Source organism: Zeugodacus cucurbitae, chromosome 3 (genome assembly GCF_028554725.1).
Source record: "Zeugodacus cucurbitae isolate PBARC_wt_2022May chromosome 3, idZeuCucr1.2, whole genome shotgun sequence".
Classification (NCBI taxonomy): domain Eukaryota; kingdom Metazoa; phylum Arthropoda; class Insecta; order Diptera; family Tephritidae; genus Zeugodacus; species Zeugodacus cucurbitae.
The window spans coordinates 44,349,427-44,372,275 of record NC_071668.1 but is presented as its reverse complement, the minus strand read 5'-3'; the positions used below and the strand labels follow the sequence as shown (position 1 = coordinate 44,372,275).

At 33.9% G+C, this 22,849-nt stretch overlaps 1 protein-coding gene across 1 annotated transcript; it reads left to right on the top strand.

Annotated features, from left to right (window-relative positions):
* The first annotated feature begins 18,436 nt into the window (after positions 1 to 18,436).
* Positions 18,437 to 22,173, top strand: LOC128920324 (uncharacterized). Its single transcript, XM_054227405.1, has 3 exons — positions 18,437 to 19,620; positions 19,846 to 21,573; positions 22,110 to 22,173. The coding sequence occupies exons 1-3, from the start codon at positions 18,437 to 18,439 to the stop codon at positions 22,171 to 22,173; spliced, it is 2,976 nt and encodes a 991-aa protein (XP_054083380.1).
* Positions 22,174 to 22,849: the final 676 nt, after the last annotated feature.

Sequence of the window (22,849 nt, the reverse complement as noted above, 5' to 3'; positions counted from 1 at the left end):
CGAATATTGAATTTATCAAAATGTTTTAAATGTAATTCTATAGCCTAAATGTGTTGCTTTGATAATCTATTACACATTTTTCTTTGCAATATATATTTTTCATGTAAAATGAGATTTTGTCCAAACTTTGTGCTCTAAAAGTCAAAAATTTCCTCTTAAATTTCGATTTTCTCAAGAATTTTCAAATTAATTCCTAATATTATTTTACAAATTATAAATAATTCATATAATTAATGATCTAAACAAGTTACAACAAGATTTTTTTAAGAAATAAATAAAAATAAAATTTAATAAATTTCTAGTGGTTATCACTGGGGCCATTTTGCTGTTATTCATTAACTATGAAGTGTATACAGGCGATAGACTCAAATTTTCAACACAAAATGAAAATAATAATAAGACTATAATGATTACTAGTTAAATATACAATTTATATATATATTATTGCATAAATGTATACCAAAATAATATATTTATAGTAAATTATTAAATACATATATACATACATACATACATATGCATGTGTGTATATATGATGAAATTTGTATATCAACTAATATTTCATTAATTTGAAACCTAATTTCGTATAATCAGGGTTAGGTTAGGTATAAACGACGAAAAATTATGAAAATGATTAACGTATTCGAGTATTTACATATTTAATAACTAATATTCAATTGGATATAATGCTAATTACTGGCGCATGAAAAAATTTAACCCCATCTTATATGTGCATATACGTACTTAATATAGTGGTTTTGGTTTTTTTCCGTCATTCATTATTTTAAATTATTAAAGTATAATAAAATAGAAATATATATTAAAATAGAATATCGTTAAAAATTAATATTTATCATTTGATTGAATGTCAATTACTGTCAAATTAAGAATTTTAAAGATATAATATTACATAAGTATACGCAAAAATTTTTAAATTATATATATATATATATAATACATATATGTTAAATCAAAATTATTTTGAATCTTCGTTGAATGTATATCGTGGTCCTGAAAAGGACCGTTTTGTTTATGCTGTACACGTACATACATATGTTAGTAAAAATTGTTTAACCGCCGAATCCATACAAGGTACGTCCCTGTCTCTTCAAAGCATATACAACATCCATTGCTGTAACTGTTTTCCTTTTGGCGTGTTCAGTATAAGTAACTGCATCACGAATAACATTCTCCAAAAATACTTTTAAAACACCACGAGTTTCTTCATATATCAAGCCAGATATACGTTTTACACCTCCACGACGTGCCAAACGCCGAATAGCTGGTTTAGTGATACCCTGGATGTTATCACGTAAAACCTTACGATGACGCTTAGCACCACCTTTACCCAAGCCTTTTCCACCTTTGCCGCGACCAGTCATTTTTATTCACTTATTTTTTTGTTTGCACCAAGTATGTTCACTCACTCACTGTTCACTATTCACTGTGTTGTGCTCTAGCGAACGCACGTGTATTTATACAAAAAATCTACAGCAATCAATGATTTTTATCTCTTTCTAACACACACCCCGATTTTATGAACTTATGGAACAATTTTAGGCATTTTCTTACTTAAGCGTTTATTTTGCATGGAAATATAAGTGCAGTGAATAGTGTAGTACAGTGAGTGTTAAATAGTAAAATATAGTGCAGTGAGAAAAATGGCTCGTACAAAGCAAACAGCCCGTAAGTCGACCGGTGGTAAAGCACCTCGTAAACAATTGGAAACAAAAGCAGCACGTAAGAGTGCTCCGGCAACTGGTGGTGTTAAGAAGCCTCATCGTTATCGTCCTGGTACAGTGGCATTGCGTGAAATTCGTCGTTATCAAAAAAGTACCGAATTATTAATCCGCAAATTGCCATTCCAACGATTAGTTCGAGAAATTGCTCAAGATTTCAAAACTGATTTACGTTTCCAAAGTTCAGCTGTTATGGCTCTACAAGAAGCTAGTGAAGCATATTTGGTTGGACTGTTTGAGGATACCAATTTGTGTGCCATTCATGCAAAACGTGTAACAATTATGCCAAAAGATATCCAATTGGCCAGACGTATTCGTGGAGAACGTGCTTAATTGTATTAAATCAAATAAATACCCAAAACGGTCCTTTTCAGGACCACAATTTCTAAAACAATATGATCAAAAATTCACATCAAATAATTTTTAATATGTGTTTAATGTACATATGTAGATGCACACAACATATACATATGTACATATCTACCCTACACACTTAGCGTCTACAAACTGTACTGTACGTAGACGACTGTTTCTAGTATACATGTACATTCATATGTATCCTCTATACATATATACATATCTGCATACATATAAACGTATGGAACCCACATACATATACATATATACATATATATATTGTGTATTAATAATGCATCAAATAAATATTTATTTTTGTAAATTTTTAACAAAATAATATTATTAACCTCTTTGTATGGGAATTTTGTCGTCCTGAAAAGGACGGTTTTGTCGATTTACACTTTTTTACTTTAGCGATGTATACTGTGTATGTATATGTATTTATGCTTTCTTCTCCGTCTTCTTTGGTAAAAGTACAGCTTGAATGTTGGGCAAAACGCCACCTTGAGCAATGGTCACTCCCGACAATAATTTATTTAATTCTTCGTCATTTCGGATGGCCAATTGTAAGTGACGAGGAATAATTCTTGTTTTTTTGTTATCGCGGGCAGCATTACCGGCCAATTCCAAAACTTCAGCTGCCAAATATTCCATAACAGCAGCTAAATATACTGGAGCACCGGCACCAACACGTTCGGCATAATTGCCTTTGCGCAACAAACGGTGTATACGACCGACGGGAAATTGAAGACCAGCACGGTTTGACCGCGACTTTGCCTTTCCCTTCACTTTACCACCTTTACCGCGACCGGACATTTTTGATTTAGCACAATTATTATTTCACACAAAGAATATTACACTATGAACTGCACTGCACACTAGCACTATATGCCATTCATGCTAACACAGTCGCTGTATATATACTTTTTTGTTGTACAGACAGCTGCGCACACTCGGGCCGATGGCGCTTCGTGCCTAATTGACCGAATAAACGAACTCTTTGCCAGCAAAATAGTACTTAAGCGTGTCACTTTTACACTATATTATAATCAAGTGAAGTGTGAAGTGTGAAGTGTGCAAAGTGAAGGAAAATAAATAGTGAAAAAAAAATGCCTCCTAAAACTAGTGGAAAAGCAGCGAAGAAGGCTGGTAAGGCCCAGAAGAATATTACCAAAAATGACAAGAAGAAGAAGCGCAAGAGGAAGGAAAGTTATGCAATTTACATTTATAAAGTATTGAAGCAAGTACATCCCGATACTGGTATTTCATCAAAAGCCATGAGTATCATGAACAGTTTCGTAAATGATATTTTTGAACGTATTGCTGCCGAAGCATCGCGTTTAGCTCACTACAACAAACGTTCAACTATCACTAGTCGGGAAATCCAAACAGCTGTACGTCTACTTTTGCCCGGTGAATTGGCCAAGCATGCTGTGAGCGAAGGCACCAAAGCTGTCACTAAATACACAAGTTCCAAGTAATTTATCCAAAAGATTTTGTAACGAATGGCAAAAAGGCCCTTTTCAGGGCCACAATATATAAATCAACAAAGAGATATAGCTAATTTATTATACAATACCTATATATGTACATATTATGAATGAATGGAATGACTGTTACGTATAGCGATATAATTTAATAACATATAATATACATATATGTACATATATATAGGTGATGTGATATGTGGAGAGCGCAAAATACAATTTGAACATTATGAATTAATTGGATTTCTAAAATATATATAATTTTTCGAATGATTTTGTTAAATATAATTTTTTGATCGATATGTTAAGGTTTTTTGTAGCCCTGAAAAGGGCTTATTTACTTCTTATACGCCACTTTAGTTTTGTTTTGTATAGTTTACTTTTTAGCTGGCGCTTTTTTGGCGACTGGTTTTTTATTGGCCGCGGCTTTCTTGGTTTTCACACTAGGCGTTTTCGCTTTTAATGCCTTTGATTTGCTTGGAGTCGATTTAGCTTTAGCTGGTTTGGCTTTAACTGATCCAGTCTTTTTCGCATCTTTCGCTTTAACCTTTTCACTTTTCTTCTTCTCCGCTGTTTTCTTACTGGCAACAGCTTTCTTCACTTTTTTCTCGCCACTAACTTTCTTACCACCAACCGCTGCCTTCTTCTTTGACACCACACCATCTGCCGATTTCGCCAATTTCTTTTTGGGCTTCTTCTCGGTGGATTTCACTGCTTTCTGTTGTGCCTTTGATTTACCTTCTCCAGATTTACTGGATTTACTAGCCGCCACTGATAGTTTGAAAGAACCGGATGCGCCCTTTCCTTTAGTTTGAATCAATTTACCACTAGTAACAGCCGACTTCAAATACCGCTTGATGAATGGTGCTAATTTTTGGGCATCACATTTGTATGTAGCGCTGATGTATTTCTTAATTGCCAAAAGTGATGAGCCACCACGTTCCTTTAAGTTCTTAATTGATGCATCGACCATTTGTTGTGTCGGCGGATGAGTAGGAGCAACGGAAGGCTTTTTTGGCTTAACTACCTTTTTGGCAGGAACTTTTTTCTCAGAAATAGCAGAGGAGCCCGCTACCGGAGAACCAACACTCGCAACAGCAATTGTATCAGACATTTTCACTTTATTGATATTGATGTTATAATAATATACACACTTTAAGCACTAAAATTTCCATGTACATCTTAAAATTGTTATCCCTTTAAAATTTGAGACGCCAGTAGAAAAGATGTGTGACAAAAATTTCTGATCCAGTGCAAATTAACATCTCAATATGACAAACTTTGAAGTTTATTTAATTGACTAAAAATCGAATATTGAATTTATCAAAATGTTTTAAATGTAATTCTATAGCCTAAATGTGTTGCTTTGATAATCTATTACACATTTTTCTTTGCAATATATATTTTTCATGTAAAATGAGATTTTGTCCAAACTTTGTGCTCTAAAAGTCAAAAATTTCCTCTTAAATTTCGATTTTCTCAAGAATTTTCAAATTAATTCCTAATATTATTTTACAAATTATAAATAATTCATATAATTAATGATCTAAACAAGTTACAACAAGATTTTTTTAAGAAATAAATAAAAATAAAATTTAATAAATTTCTAGTGGTTATCACTGGGGCCATTTTGCTGTTATTCATTAACTATGAAGTGTATACAGGCGATAGACTCAAATTTTCAACACAAAATGAAAATAATAATAAGACTATAATGATTACTAGTTAAATATACAATTTATATATATATTATTGCATAAATGTATACCAAAATAATATATTTATAGTAAATTATTAAATACATATATACATACATACATACATATGCATGTGTGTATATATGATGAAATTTGTATATCAACTAATATTTCATTAATTTGAAACCTAATTTCGTATAATCAGGGTTAGGTTAGGTATAAACGACGAAAAATTATGAAAATGATTAACGTATTCGAGTATTTACATATTTAATAACTAATATTCAATTGGATATAATGCTAATTACTGGCGCATGAAAAAATTTAACCCCATCTTATATGTGCATATACGTACTTAATATAGTGGTTTTGGTTTTTTTCCGTCATTCATTATTTTAAATTATTAAAGTATAATAAAATAGAAATATATATTAAAATAGAATATCGTTAAAAATTAATATTTATCATTTGATTGAATGTCAATTACTGTCAAATTAAGAATTTTAAAGATATAATATTACATAAGTATACGCAAAAATTTTTAAATTATATATATATATATATAATACATATATGTTAAATCAAAATTATTTTGAATCTTCGTTGAATGTATATCGTGGTCCTGAAAAGGACCGTTTTGTTTATGCTGTACACGTACATACATATGTTAGTAAAAATTGTTTAACCGCCGAATCCATACAAGGTACGTCCCTGTCTCTTCAAAGCATATACAACATCCATTGCTGTAACTGTTTTCCTTTTGGCGTGTTCAGTATAAGTAACTGCATCACGAATAACATTCTCCAAAAATACTTTTAAAACACCACGAGTTTCTTCATATATCAAGCCAGATATACGTTTTACACCTCCACGACGTGCCAAACGCCGAATAGCTGGTTTAGTGATACCCTGGATGTTATCACGTAAAACCTTACGATGACGCTTAGCACCACCTTTACCCAAGCCTTTTCCACCTTTGCCGCGACCAGTCATTTTTATTCACTTATTTTTTTGTTTGCACCAAGTATGTTCACTCACTCACTGTTCACTATTCACTGTGTTGTGCTCTAGCGAACGCACGTGTATTTATACAAAAAATCTACAGCAATCAATGATTTTTATCTCTTTCTAACACACACCCCGATTTTATGAACTTATGGAACAATTTTAGGCATTTTCTTACTTAAGCGTTTATTTTGCATGGAAATATAAGTGCAGTGAATAGTGTAGTACAGTGAGTGTTAAATAGTAAAATATAGTGCAGTGAGAAAAATGGCTCGTACAAAGCAAACAGCCCGTACGTCGAACCAACGATTAGTTCGAGAAATTGCTCAAGATTTCAAAACTGATTTACGTTTCCAAAGTTCAGCTGTTATGGCTCTACAAGAAGCTAGTGAAGCATATTTGGTTGGACTGTTTGAGGATACCAATTTGTGTGCCATTCATGCAAAACGTGTAACAATTATGCCAAAAGATATCCAATTGGCCAGACGTATTCGTGGAGAACGTGCTTAATTGTATTAAATCAAATAAATACCCAAAACGGTCCTTTTCAGGACCACAATTTCTAAAACAATATGATCAAAAATTCACATCAAATAATTTTTAATATGTGTTTAATGTACATATGTAGATGCACACAACATATACATATGTACATATCTACCCTACACACTTAGCGTCTACAAACTGTACTGTACGTAGACGACTGTTTCTAGTATACATGTACATTCATATGTATCCTCTATACATATATACATATCTGCATACATATAAACGTATGGAACCCACATACATATACATATATACATATATATATTGTGTATTAATAATGCATCAAATAAATATTTATTTTTGTAAATTTTTAACAAAATAATATTATTAACCTCTTTGTATGGGAATTTTGTCGTCCTGAAAAGGACGGTTTTGTCGATTTACACTTTTTTACTTTAGCGATGTATACTGTGTATGTATATGTATTTATGCTTTCTTCTCCGTCTTCTTTGGTAAAAGTACAGCTTGAATGTTGGGCAAAACACCACCTTGAGCAATGGTCACTCCCGACAATAATTTATTTAATTCTTCGTCATTTCGGATGGCCAATTGTAAGTGACGAGGAATAATTCTTGTTTTTTTGTTATCGCGGGCAGCATTACCGGCCAATTCCAAAACTTCAGCTGCCAAATATTCCATAACAGCAGCTAAATATACTGGAGCACCGGCACCAACACGTTCGGCATAATTGCCTTTGCGCAACAAACGGTGTATACGACCGACGGGAAATTGAAGACCAGCACGGTTTGACCGCGACTTTGCCTTTCCCTTCACTTTACCACCTTTACCGCGACCGGACATTTTTGATTTAGCACAATTATTATTTCACACAAAGAATATTACACTATGAACTGCACTGCACACTAGCACTATATGCCATTCATGCTAACACAGTCGCTGTATATATACTTTTTTGTTGTACAGACAGCTGCGCACACTCGGGCCGATGGCGCTTCGTGCCTAATTGACCGAATAAACGAACTCTTTGCCAGCAAAATAGTACTTAAGCGTGTCACTTTTACACTATATTATAATCAAGTGAAGTGTGAAGTGTGAAGTGTGCAAAGTGAAGGAAAATAAATAGTGAAAAAAAAATGCCTCCTAAAACTAGTGGAAAAGCAGCGAAGAAGGCTGGTAAGGCCCAGAAGAATATTACCAAAAATGACAAGAAGAAGAAGCGCAAGAGGAAGGAAAGTTATGCAATTTACATTTATAAAGTATTGAAGCAAGTACATCCCGATACTGGTATTTCATCAAAAGCCATGAGTATCATGAACAGTTTCGTAAATGATATTTTTGAACGTATTGCTGCCGAAGCATCGCGTTTAGCTCACTACAACAAACGTTCAACTATCACTAGTCGGGAAATCCAAACAGCTGTACGTCTACTTTTGCCCGGTGAATTGGCCAAGCATGCTGTGAGCGAAGGCACCAAAGCTGTCACTAAATACACAAGTTCCAAGTAATTTATCCAAAAGATTTTGTAACGAATGGCAAAAAGGCCCTTTTCAGGGCCACAATATATAAATCAACAAAGAGATATAGCTAATTTATTATACAATACCTATATATGTACATATTATGAATGAATGGAATGACTGTTACGTATAGCGATATAATTTAATAACATATAATATACATATATGTACATATATATAGGTGATGTGATATGTGGAGAGCGCAAAATACAATTTGAACATTATGAATTAATTGGATTTCTAAAATATATATAATTTTTCGAATGATTTTGTTAAATATAATTTTTTGATCGATATGTTAAGGTTTTTTGTAGCCCTGAAAAGGGCTTATTTACTTCTTATACGCCACTTTAGTTTTGTTTTGTATAGTTTACTTTTTAGCTGGCGCTTTCTTGGCGACTGGTTTTTTATTGGCCGCGGCTTTCTTGGTTTTCACACTAGGCGTTTTCGCTTTTAATGCCTTTGATTTGCTTGGAGTCGATTTAGCTTTAGCTGGTTTGGCTTTAACTGATCCAGTCTTTTTCGCATCTTTCGCTTTAACCTTTTCACTTTTCTTCTTCTCCGCTGTTTTCTTACTGGCAACAGCTTTCTTCACTTTTTTCTCGCCACTAACTTTCTTACCACCAACCGCTGCCTTCTTCTTTGACACCACACCATCTGCCGATTTCGCCAATTTCTTTTTGGGCTTCTTCTCGGTGGATTTCACTGCTTTCTGTTGTGCCTTTGATTTACCTTCTCCAGATTTACTGGATTTACTAGCCGCCACTGATAGTTTGAAAGAACCGGATGCGCCCTTTCCTTTAGTTTGAATCAATTTACCACTAGTAACAGCCGACTTCAAATACCGCTTGATGAATGGTGCTAATTTTTGGGCATCACATTTGTATGTAGCACTGATGTATTTCTTAATTGCCAAAAATGATGAGCCACCACGTTCCTTTAAGTTCTTAATTGATGCATCGACCATTTGTTGTGTCGGCGGATGAGTAGGAGCAACGGAAGGCTTTTTTGGCTTAACTACCTTTTTGGCAGGAACTTTTTTCTCAGAAATAGCAGAGGAGCCCGCTACCGGAGAACCAACACTCGCAACAGCAATTGTATCAGACATTTTCACTTTATTGATATTGATGTTATAATAATATACACACTTTAAGCACTAAAATTTCCATGTACATCTTAAAATTGTTATCCCTTTAAAATTTGAGACGCCAGTAGAAAAGATGTGTGACAAAAATTTCTGATCCAGTGCAAATTAACATCTCAATATGACAAACTTTGAAGTTTATTTAATTGACTAAAAATCGAATATTGAATTTATCAAAATGTTTTAAATGTAATTCTATAGCCTAAATGTGTTGCTTTGATAATCTATTACACATTTTTCTTTGCAATATATATTTTTCATGTAAAATGAGATTTTGTCCAAACTTTGTGCTCTAAAAGTCAAAAATTTCCTCTTAAATTTCGATTTTCTCAAGAATTTTCAAATTAATTCCTAATATTATTTTACAAATTATAAATAATTCATATAATTAATGATCTAAACAAGTTACAACAAGATTTTTTTAAGAAATAAATAAAAATAAAATTTAATAAATTTCTAGTGGTTATCACTGGGGCCATTTTGCTGTTATTCATTAACTATGAAGTGTATACAGGCGATAGACTCAAATTTTCAACACAAAATGAAAATAATAATAAGACTATAATGATTACTAGTTAAATATACAATTTATATATATATTATTGCATAAATGTATACCAAAATAATATATTTATAGTAAATTATTAAATACATATATACATACATACATACATATGCATGTGTGTATATATGATGAAATTTGTATATCAACTAATATTTCATTAATTTGAAACCTAATTTCGTATAATCAGGGTTAGGTTAGGTATAAACGACGAAAAATTATGAAAATGATTAACGTATTCGAGTATTTACATATTTAATAACTAATATTCAATTGGATATAATGCTAATTACTGGCGCATGAAAAAATTTAACCCCATCTTATATGTGCATATACGTACTTAATATAGTGGTTTTGGTTTTTTTCCGTCATTCATTATTTTAAATTATTAAAGTATAATAAAATAGAAATATATATTAAAATAGAATATCGTTAAAAATTAATATTTATCATTTGATTGAATGTCAATTACTGTCAAATTAAGAATTTTAAAGATATAATATTACATAAGTATACGCAAAAATTTTTAAATTATATATATATATATATAATACATATATGTTAAATCAAAATTATTTTGAATCTTCGTTGAATGTATATCGTGGTCCTGAAAAGGACCGTTTTGTTTATGCTGTACACGTACATACATATGTTAGTAAAAATTGTTTAACCGCCGAATCCATACAAGGTACGTCCCTGTCTCTTCAAAGCATATACAACATCCATTGCTGTAACTGTTTTCCTTTTGGCGTGTTCAGTATAAGTAACTGCATCACGAATAACATTCTCCAAAAATACTTTTAAAACACCACGAGTTTCTTCATATATCAAGCCAGATATACGTTTTACACCTCCACGACGTGCCAAACGCCGAATAGCTGGTTTAGTGATACCCTGGATGTTATCACGTAAAACCTTACGATGACGCTTAGCACCACCTTTACCCAAGCCTTTTCCACCTTTGCCGCGACCAGTCATTTTTATTCACTTATTTTTTTGTTTGCACCAAGTATGTTCACTCACTCACTGTTCACTATTCACTGTGTTGTGCTCTAGCGAACGCACGTGTATTTATACAAAAAATCTACAGCAATCAATGATTTTTATCTCTTTCTAACACACACCCCGATTTTATGAACTTATGGAACAATTTTAGGCATTTTCTTACTTAAGCGTTTATTTTGCATGGAAATATAAGTGCAGTGAATAGTGTAGTACAGTGAGTGTTAAATAGTAAAATATAGTGCAGTGAGAAAAATGGCTCGTACAAAGCAAACAGCCCGTAAGTCGACCGGTGGTAAAGCACCTCGTAAACAATTGGCAACAAAAGCAGCACGTAAGAGTGCTCCGGCAACTGGTGGTGTTAAGAAGCCTCATCGTTATCGTCCTGGTACAGTGGCATTGCGTGAAATTCGTCGTTATCAAAAAAGTACCGAATTATTAATCCGCAAATTGCCATTCCAACGATTAGTTCGAGAAATTGCTCAAGATTTCAAAACTGATTTACGTTTCCAAAGTTCAGCTGTTATGGCTCTACAAGAAGCTAGTGAAGCATATTTGGTTGGACTGTTTGAGGATACCAATTTGTGTGCCATTCATGCAAAACGTGTAACAATTATGCCAAAAGATATCCAATTGGCCAGACGTATTCGTGGAGAACGTGCTTAATTGTATTAAATCAAATAAATACCCAAAACGGTCCTTTTCAGGACCACAATTTCTAAAACAATATGATCAAAAATTCACATCAAATAATTTTTAATATGTGTTTAATGTACATATGTAGATGCACACAACATATACATATGTACATATCTACCCTACACACTTAGCGTCTACAAACTGTACTGTACGTAGACGACTGTTTCTAGTATACATGTACATTCATATGTATCCTCTATACATATATACATATCTGCATACATATAAACGTATGGAACCCACATACATATACATATATACATATATATATTGTGTATTAATAATGCATCAAATAAATATTTATTTTTGTAAATTTTTAACAAAATAATATTATTAACCTCTTTGTATGGGAATTTTGTCGTCCTGAAAAGGACGGTTTTGTCGATTTACACTTTTTTACTTTAGCGATGTATACTGTGTATGTATATGTATTTATGCTTTCTTCTCCGTCTTCTTTGGTAAAAGTACAGCTTGAATGTTGGGCAAAACGCCACCTTGAGCAATGGTCACTCCCGACAATAATTTATTTAATTCTTCGTCATTTCGGATGGCCAATTGTAAGTGACGAGGAATAATTCTTGTTTTTTTGTTATCGCGGGCAGCATTACCGGCCAATTCCAAAACTTCAGCTGCCAAATATTCCATAACAGCAGCTAAATATACTGGAGCACCGGCACCAACACGTTCGGCATAATTGCCTTTGCGCAACAAACGGTGGATACGACCGACGGGAAATTGAAGACCAGCACGGTTTGACCGCGACTTTGCCTTTCCCTTCACTTTACCACCTTTACCGCGACCGGACATTTTTGATTTAGCACAATTATTATTTCACACAAAGAATATTACACTATGAACTGCACTGCACACTAGCACTATATGCCATTCATGCTAACACAGTCGCTGTATATATACTTTTTTGTTGTACAGACAGCTGCGCACACTCGGGCCGATGGCGCTTCGTGCCTAATTGACCGAATAAACGAACTCTTTGCCAGCAAAATAGTACTTAAGCGTGTCACTTTTACACTATATTATAATCAAGTGAAGTGTGAAGTGTGCAAAGTGAAGGAAAATAAATAGTGAAAAAAAAATGCCTCCTAAAACTAGTGGAAAAGCAGCGAAGAAGGCTGGTAAGGCCCAGAAGAATATTACCAAAAATGACAAGAAGAAGAAGCGCAAGAGGAAGGAAAGTTATGCAATTTACATTTATAAAGTATTGAAGCAAGTACATCCCGATACTGGTATTTCATCAAAAGCCATGAGTATCATGAACAGTTTCGTAAATGATATTTTTGAACGTATTGCTGCCGAAGCATCGCGTTTAGCTCACTACAACAAACGTTCAACTATCACTAGTCGGGAAATCCAAACAGCTGTACGTCTACTTTTGCCCGGTGAATTGGCCAAGCATGCTGTGAGCGAAGGCACCAAAGCTGTCACTAAATACACAAGTTCCAAGTAATTTATCCAAAAGATTTTGTAACGAATGGCAAAAAGGCCCTTTTCAGGGCCACAATATATAAATCAACAAAGAGATATAGCTAATTTATTATACAATACCTATATATGTACATATTATGAATGAATGGAATGACTGTTACGTATAGCGATATAATTTAATAACATATAATATACATATATGTACATATATATAGGTGATGTGATATGTGGAGAGCGCAAAATACAATTTGAACATTATGAATTAATTGGATTTCTAAAATATATATAATTTTTCGAATGATTTTGTTAAATATAATTTTTTGATCGATATGTTAAGGTTTTTTGTAGCCCTGAAAAGGGCTTATTTACTTCTTATACGCCACTTTAGTTTTGTTTTGTATAGTTTACTTTTTAGCTGGCGCTTTCTTGGCGACTGGTTTTTTATTGGCCGCGGCTTTCTTGGTTTTCACACTAGGCGTTTTCGCTTTTAATGCCTTTGATTTGCTTGGAGTCGATTTAGCTTTAGCTGGTTTGGCTTTAACTGATCCAGTCTTTTTCGCATCTTTCGCTTTAACCTTTTCACTTTTCTTCTTCTCCGCTGTTTTCTTACTGGCAACAGCTTTCTTCACTTTTTTCTCGCCACTAACTTTCTTACCACCAACCGCTGCCTTCTTCTTTGACACCACACCATCTGCCGATTTCGCCAATTTCTTTTTGGGCTTCTTCTCGGTGGATTTCACTGCTTTCTGTTGTGCCTTTGATTTACCTTCTCCAGATTTACTGGATTTACTAGCCGCCACTGATAGTTTGAAAGAACCGGATGCGCCCTTTCCTTTAGTTTGAATCAATTTACCACTAGTAACAGCCGACTTCAAATACCGCTTGATGAATGGTGCTAATTTTTGGGCATCACATTTGTATGTAGCGCTGATGTATTTCTTAATTGCCAAAAGTGATGAGCCACCACGTTCCTTTAAGTTCTTAATTGATGCATCGACCATTTGTTGTGTCGGCGGATGAGTAGGAGCAACGGAAGGCTTTTTTGGCTTAACTACCTTTTTGGCAGGAACTTTTTTCTCAGAAATAGCAGAGGAGCCCGCTACCGGAGAACCAACACTCGCAACAGCAATTGTATCAGACATTTTCACTTTATTGATATTGATGTTATAATAATATACACACTTTAAGCACTAAAATTTCCATGTACATCTTAAAATTGTTATCCCTTTAAAATTTGAGACGCCAGTAGAAAAGATGTGTGACAAAAATTTCTGATCCAGTGCAAATTAACATCTCAATATGACAAACTTTGAAGTTTATTTAATTGACTAAAAATCGAATATTGAATTTATCAAAATGTTTTAAATGTAATTCTATAGCCTAAATGTGTTGCTTTGATAATCTATTACACATTTTTCTTTGCAATATATATTTTTCATGTAAAATGAGATTTTGTCCAAACTTTGTGCTCTAAAAGTCAAAAATTTCCTCTTAAATTTCGATTTTCTCAAGAATTTTCAAATTAATTCCTAATATTATTTTACAAATTATAAATAATTCATATAATTAATGATCTAAACAAGTTACAACAAGATTTTTTTAAGAAATAAATAAAAATAAAATTTAATAAATTTCTAGTGGTTATCACTGGGGCCATTTTGCTGTTATTCATTAACTATGAAGTGTATACAGGCGATAGACTCAAATTTTCAACACAAAATGAAAATAATAATAAGACTATAATGATTACTAGTTAAATATACAATTTATATATATATTATTGCATAAATGTATACCAAAATAATATATTTATAGTAAATTATTAAATACATATATACATACATACATACATATGCATGTGTGTATATATGATGAAATTTGTATATCAACTAATATTTCATTAATTTGAAACCTAATTTCGTATAATCAGGGTTAGGTTAGGTATAAACGACGAAAAATTATGAAAATGATTAACGTATTCGAGTATTTACATATTTAATAACTAATATTCAATTGGATATAATGCTAATTACTGGCGCATGAAAAAATTTAACCCCATCTTATATGTGCATATACGTACTTAATATAGTGGTTTTGGTTTTTTTCCGTCATTCATTATTTTAAATTATTAAAGTATAATAAAATAGAAATATATATTAAAATAGAATATCGTTAAAAATTAATATTTATCATTTGATTGAATGTCAATTACTGTCAAATTAAGAATTTTAAAGATATAATATTACATAAGTATACGCAAAAATTTTTAAATTATATATATATATATATAATACATATATGTTAAATCAAAATTATTTTGAATCTTCGTTGAATGTATATCGTGGTCCTGAAAAGGACCGTTTTGTTTATGCTGTACACGTACATACATATGTTAGTAAAAATTGTTTAACCGCCGAATCCATACAAGGTACGTCCCTGTCTCTTCAAAGCATATACAACATCCATTGCTGTAACTGTTTTCCTTTTGGCGTGTTCAGTATAAGTAACTGCATCACGAATAACATTCTCCAAAAATACTTTTAAAACACCACGAGTTTCTTCATATATCAAGCCAGATATACGTTTTACACCTCCACGACGTGCCAAACGCCGAATAGCTGGTTTAGTGATACCCTGGATGTTATCACGTAAAACCTTACGATGACGCTTAGCACCACCTTTACCCAAGCCTTTTCCACCTTTGCCGCGACCAGTCATTTTTATTCACTTATTTTTTTGTTTGCACCAAGTATGTTCACTCACTCACTGTTCACTATTCACTGTGTTGTGCTCTAGCGAACGCACGTGTATTTATACAAAAAATCTACAGCAATCAATGATTTTTATCTCTTTCTAACACACACCCCGATTTTATGAACTTATGGAACAATTTTAGGCATTTTCTTACTTAAGCGTTTATTTTGCATGGAAATATAAGTGCAGTGAATAGTGTAGTACAGTGAGTGTTAAATAGTAAAATATAGTGCAGTGAGAAAAATGGCTCGTACAAAGCAAACAGCCCGTACGTCGAACCAACGATTAGTTCGAGAAATTGCTCAAGATTTCAAAACTGATTTACGTTTCCAAAGTTCAGCTGTTATGGCTCTACAAGAAGCTAGTGAAGCATATTTGGTTGGACTGTTTGAGGATACCAATTTGTGTGCCATTCATGCAAAACGTGTAACAATTATGCCAAAAGATATCCAATTGGCCAGACGTATTCGTGGAGAACGTGCTTAATTGTATTAAATCAAATAAATACCCAAAACGGTCCTTTTCAGGACCACAATTTCTAAAACAATATGATCAAAAATTCACATCAAATAATTTTTAATATGTGTTTAATGTACATATGTAGATGCACACAACATATACATATGTACATATCTACCCTACACACTTAGCGTCTACAAACTGTACTGTACGTAGACGACTGTTTCTAGTATACATGTACATTCATATGTATCCTCTATACATATATACATATCTGCATACATATAAACGTATGGAACCCACATACATGTGGGAGTGGAACCTGTGGGTAAAAGGTCCACACGTAGTGGCTGTTACTTTTAATTACAACCCTGCAAAGTTTAACGAAGACACAACGACACATACGACCATTTTTAATAAAATAAGTATAGTTGACGAGTAGAGTGAGTCGAGTGAAGACAGCGGCATCAACCGCTAGCACGATAGTGAAGACAGCGGCATCAACCGCTATGACGATAGTGAAGACAGCGGCATCAACTGCTTGTACGATATAATAATCAACAAATAGTGTGGTAATTATTATTGGATATAAATGAACTTTAATCTACATGTAACTAAAAATAAACGTGTAATCTACAATAATGTGTGTAATGAATTTAAATAAATATAAATCAAACGCATAATCTACAAATGTGGGCTCAGCCGAGATGTGAACGTATGTGAGCGGTGTCGGAAATTCGAAAATTTGTTAAATTAAAACAGTTTTGTTAAATTAAAACTAAAATGTGTAAAAACTAAAACTAAAACGTGTAAAATATCGTTATATACAAAGAAATTTGGAGAAAATGTGTATTATTCATACAAGTTGAATCTTGCAACAAACCACAGTTACAGTTGGCGTCGTAATTCAAATTTGTCAAAGGTCCAGAAAGTTCGAGAGAAGCAGAAAGAAGGAAAAGTGAGAAGGTGTGAAGCTGCAAAGATTGAAGTGACTGCGCCAATTAGAAAATGAGATGAAGGATAGACATATGAAGATGAGAGAGAATGTATCCGAGATGTGAACGTATGTGAGCGGTGTCGGAAATTCGGAAATTTGTTAAATTAAAACTGTTTTGTGTAAAAACTTAAACTAATACGTGTAAAAATATCGTTACATACAAGGAAATTTGGAGAAAATGTGTATTACATTAAAACTAAAATGTGCAAAAACTAAAAGTGATACATGCAAAAATCGTTCCAGACATGTTCAATCTTGCAACAAACGGCAGTTACAGTTGGCGTCATAATTCAAATTTGTCAATTCAAAGGTCCAGAAAGTTCGAGAGAACGAGAGAAGCAGAAAGACGGAAAAGTGAGAAGGTGTGAAGCTGCAAAGATTCAAGTGACTGCGCCAATTAGAAAATGAGATGAAGGAAAGACATAGGAAGATGAGAGAGAATGTATGTATGTAATTTGGTAGCACTGAATTAAGAACAAATGGACAGAAGCAAAAATTGGAAACGAAACATATGTTTGTATAAGTTGTTATAAGATTCCAATAATGGTAATGAAGTCCAATAAGAATTAGCTACATATGCATATGTGCTGTAAAAACTTATGAATGTTAATATTATTTTCTAATACATAATGTTATTTGCTACAACATTGTTATAAGATTCCAGTAATGAATTCCAAATAAGAATTAGCTACATATGCATATGTGCTGTAAAAACTTATGAATGTTAATATTATTTTCTAATACATAATGTTATTTGCTACAACATTGTTATAAGATTCCAGTAATGAATTCCAAATAAGAATTAGCTACATTTGCATATGTGCTGTAAAAACTTATGAATGTTAATATTATTTTCTAATACATAATGTTATTTGCTGATACATAGTATGTCCAGAGAACCAGTATAAATACTCTTAAAATGTTTACTTAAATTGAAATATTGTAACTTAAGCCTGAATTTGAAATCACTTAAGAATTTTTATTGATATAATATTGTTTATGAGATAAGTTGTATTTTAAGATTTTGTTTTTTGTAATCATAATCAACACACCAGGAAAAGACGATGGACGTACAAGATATTTTGAGTTTGACAGTGGTAGCTCTGAAGAACAAATTGAGGGAAGTTGGACTGAGTGTTCAAGGCAGGAAATGTGAATTAAGAGATAGGTTGCTCTTATATTTCGGACATGTGTTGGAGGATGAAGATGAAAGTGAAAGTGAAACACGTTCAGTGACAATGGTAGAGGCACCAACCTCTCACCAAGACAATGTAGTGTTTAATCCGCAGTTCACACTGAGGGATGTGGAAGGGAGTATTTCATTGTTTAGTGGTACGGATGAGCTAGGTGTTGATAAATGGTTAGAAGAATTTGAGGATAACGCGGTAACTTTAAATTGGAACAGTTTACAACGATTTGTGTTTGCAAAACAACTTCTTAGAGGGGCTGCTAAATTGTATGTACGTAGCCAGACGGGAATCAATAGTTTCAATTCGCTAAAATCGGCGTTGAGAAGTGAGTTCGGTGTAAAACCAACATCACTAGATATTCATCGCATGTTACAAAATCGTCGTAAGAAAAATAACGAAAGTCTTCGTGAATACTTGTACAATTTGATGGAAATTGCCAAGCCAGTTGGTTTAGATGACGAAAGTCTCATTTTGTACTTTATTGGAGGAATTCCTGATTCAAAATTAAATAAAACAGTTTTATATCAAGCACGAACAATACAAGAGCTCAAAGAGCAGTTAAGAGTATATGAGAGGGTACATGATTCTCGACAGCCTTCAAGCAAGGAGAAGTCATGGCATGGGGTGGCAACACCGGTAGAACCAAGGGTTCAAAGGAAGTGTTTCAAGTGTGGAAGTGAATCTCATTTGGCCAATGGTTGTGATAAGAATGAGAGGGTACATGATTCTCGACAGCCTTCAAGCAAGGAGAAGTCATGGCATGGGGTGGCAACACCGGTGGAACCAAGGGTTCAAAGGAAGTGTTTCAAGTGTGGAAGTGAATCTCATTTGGCCAATGGTTGTGATAAGATTAGGCAGATCAAATGTTTCAAGTGTGGACAGATGGGCCATCGTAAAATTGAATGCGATCGTAGAAACGACGTGCATGTTAATACAGAATCAAAACGCAATAGCGCTTTGACTGTCTGGAAGACAAGTGGCATCTTCAAACCAATGAAGATGGGTAATTTAGTGATCAGTGCTTTAATTGATACGGGTGCTGACGTGAGTTTAATGAGGTATGATATGTTTAAGCGTACAGGAATTTCGAAGCTTAGCGATAATCGTTCGATCCTGGGAGGCATTAAAGGCAGTGAAGTAAGTACACTAGGTACTTTTGAAATAAATATCGAAGTGGATGGGATTAATTTCACAGTGACTTTTCACGTTACTGGGCTGAATGACTTGCCATATGAAGTAATTCTGGGAAATGATATTTTAAAAAACGTAAATATTTTTTTTAGCGAAAAGGGCGCTAAGTTCGGCAGGAAAAGTCTCGAAAGTTTAAATGATAAAGAGAATTTAGGGATAAGACAAATTTGTCAAAGTAAAGACGGAAAAGATTTTGAATTGTTAAAGGAAAAGGAAGAAGAAAACAACGCAGGTGGTAGTAATTTGGCTTTAACTGAATTTGCTGCACTTTGCGTAGCAATGGAAGAGAAAGATAGCAACTCGATAATAGACCTTGATTTAGGACATTTGAAAATTGAGCAAGCAGATACAGTTTTAAAGATGGTGCACAGTTTTAAACCAGTAAAGCAGACACAGTCACCAGTACAAATGAAGATTTTGATAACAGATGACATTCCTGTTTACCAAACGCCAAGACGAGTTTCATGCGTTGATCAGAAGATAATCGATAATCAAATAGATAATTGGTTGAACGAAGGTATAATTCGACAAAGCAATTCTGAGTATGCTTCACCAGTTGTTTTGGTTTCAAAAAAAGACGGTACGAAACGACTCTGCTGTGACTTTAGAAAAATAAACGAGAAGATTATACGTGACAATTTTCCAATGGTACTTATAGACGACGTTTTGGAAAAGTTGCAAGGGGCTAGTGTGTTCACTACGCTGGATCTTGCAAACGGTTTTTTTCATGTTCCCGTGGATGAAGGATCAAAACGATACACATCTTTTGTAACATACGGAGGGCAATATGAGTTTAACTTCGTCCCATTTGGACTTTCTAATTCACCAGCCATATTTTGTCGATACATTTCATCAATATTCCGTGATTTGATACAGCAAGGTATTGTAGTTATTTATATGGATGACATTATCATACCCGGACAGACCATTGAGGAAAGCATTGAAAAATTAAGAACTGTTTTAACAAGGGCAGCAACATACGGACTGCGTATTAAATGGACCAAGTGTTTTTTCTTAAAAAAGAAAATCGAATTTTTAGGATATGTAATCGAGAACGGTAGTATCAGGCCCTCTGAAGGGAAGGTAAAGGCCGTGCAACAGTTTCCTTTGCCGCGAGATAAAAAGGGACTGCAACGGTATTTAGGATTAACATCTTATTTTAGAAGATTCATTGAGGGATATGCATCGATAGCGAAGCCACTAAGCGACATGTTAAGAAAGGATGCGAAATATCATATAGGAGAGCAGCAACTGTTAGCGTTTCAACAATTAAAATTAGCTTTAATGAAAGCTCCGGTATTACAGATTTACGATCCAAAGGCTCAAACGGAGATACACACAGATGCTTCAATGTATGGATATGGTGCCGTGTTACTGCAGAAAAACTCGGATGATCAGCAGTTTCATCCTGTACAGTTCATGAGTAAGAAAACTACTCCAGCAGAGGAGAAATACAACTCCTATGAACTCGAAGTGTTAGCAATTATTCAGGCATTAAAGAAATGGCGTGTGTATGTGCTAGGTCAGAAATTCCGAATTGTAACCGACTGCAATGCATTTACGATGACTATTAAAAAACGTGACGTACCATTACGAGTAGCTCGTTGGGCTATGTACTTACAAGACTTCGACTATGTCATCGAACATAGGAAAAATTCAAGAATGCGACATGTTGATGCTTTAAGTCGTGTGGCATGCATGATAATTGAAGATTCGGTCGCGCATCGCTTAAGGGAAGCTCAAAAATCTGATGAGTGGATCAGGGCGATTATTCAAGTCTTAGGAAAATGTGAATACGAAGATTTCTTTATGCGAAACGGGTTAGTATATAAAGACCACGTTAACGAGTTGGTGGTAGTACCAGAAGCAATGGAAGATGAAATAATCAGCATTGCACACCGGCAAGGGCATTTATCCGCTAAAAAAACGCAAGAGTATTTAGAGAAATCGTTTTATATTCCAAAAATTTCGACAAAAGTAGGTAAAGTTGTAAAAAATTGCGTTGAATGCATCATCATTAACACAAAGGCAGGCAAAAAAGAAGGTTTCCTCTCACCGATAGACAAAGAAGATAGACCATTACAAACTTATCATATAGATCATGTAGGACCACTAGAGGTTACTAATAAAAAATATCAACATTTATTAGTAGTAGTAGATGCTTTTTCAAAATTTGTGTGGCTTTATCCCACTAAAAGCACGGACGCGAATTCCGTAGTTGATAGATTAACAAAACAATCGGCAGTTTTCGGTAATCCTAAGAGAATAGTAACGGACAGAGGATCTGCTTTCACGTCGAACATTTTCCATAATTATTGTACAGAACAAAACATACAACATTTGACTATTTCCACAGGCGTTCCTCGGGGAAATGGTCAAGTGGAACGGATGCACCGTATATTGGTTCCAATGTTAGCTAAACTATGTCATGATAATCCTGCTTGTTGGTATAAATATGTTGAAAAAGTTCAAAGAATCATTAATAATACACCTCCAAGAAGTACTAAGTTATCGCCATTCAAAATACTTACTGGTTTGGAAATGAGGCAATGTGAAGACATAGAAATTAAAAGTTTACTTGAAGATTGCATAATGAAAGAATTAGGCGACGAACGCGATAACATTCGAAAACTAGCTCAAGAAAATATTTGTAAGATACAAGAAGAAAACAAACAAACATTTAATTCAAAGCGTAAAGCAGAAGTCATATATAAGGTAGGCGACTTAGTAGCTATAAAACGGACACAATATGGACCAAATTTAAAATTAAAACAAAAATATTTCGGACCGTACGAGGTAAAAGTGGTAAAGCCTCACGGCAGGTATGAAGTTCAAAAGGTGGGCGAAAACGAAGGGCCACGAAACACTGTTACGGTAGCAGAATACATGAAGTCATTCGGGGCGAATGACGGTGCAGGACGGCCGATTGTGGGAGTGGAACCTGTGGGTAAAAGGTCCACACGTAGTGGCTGTTACTTTTAATTACAACCCTGCAAAGTTTAACGAAGACACAACGACACATACGACCATTTTTAATAAAATAAGTATAGTTGACGAGTAGAGTGAGTCGAGTGAAGACAGCGGCATCAACCGCTA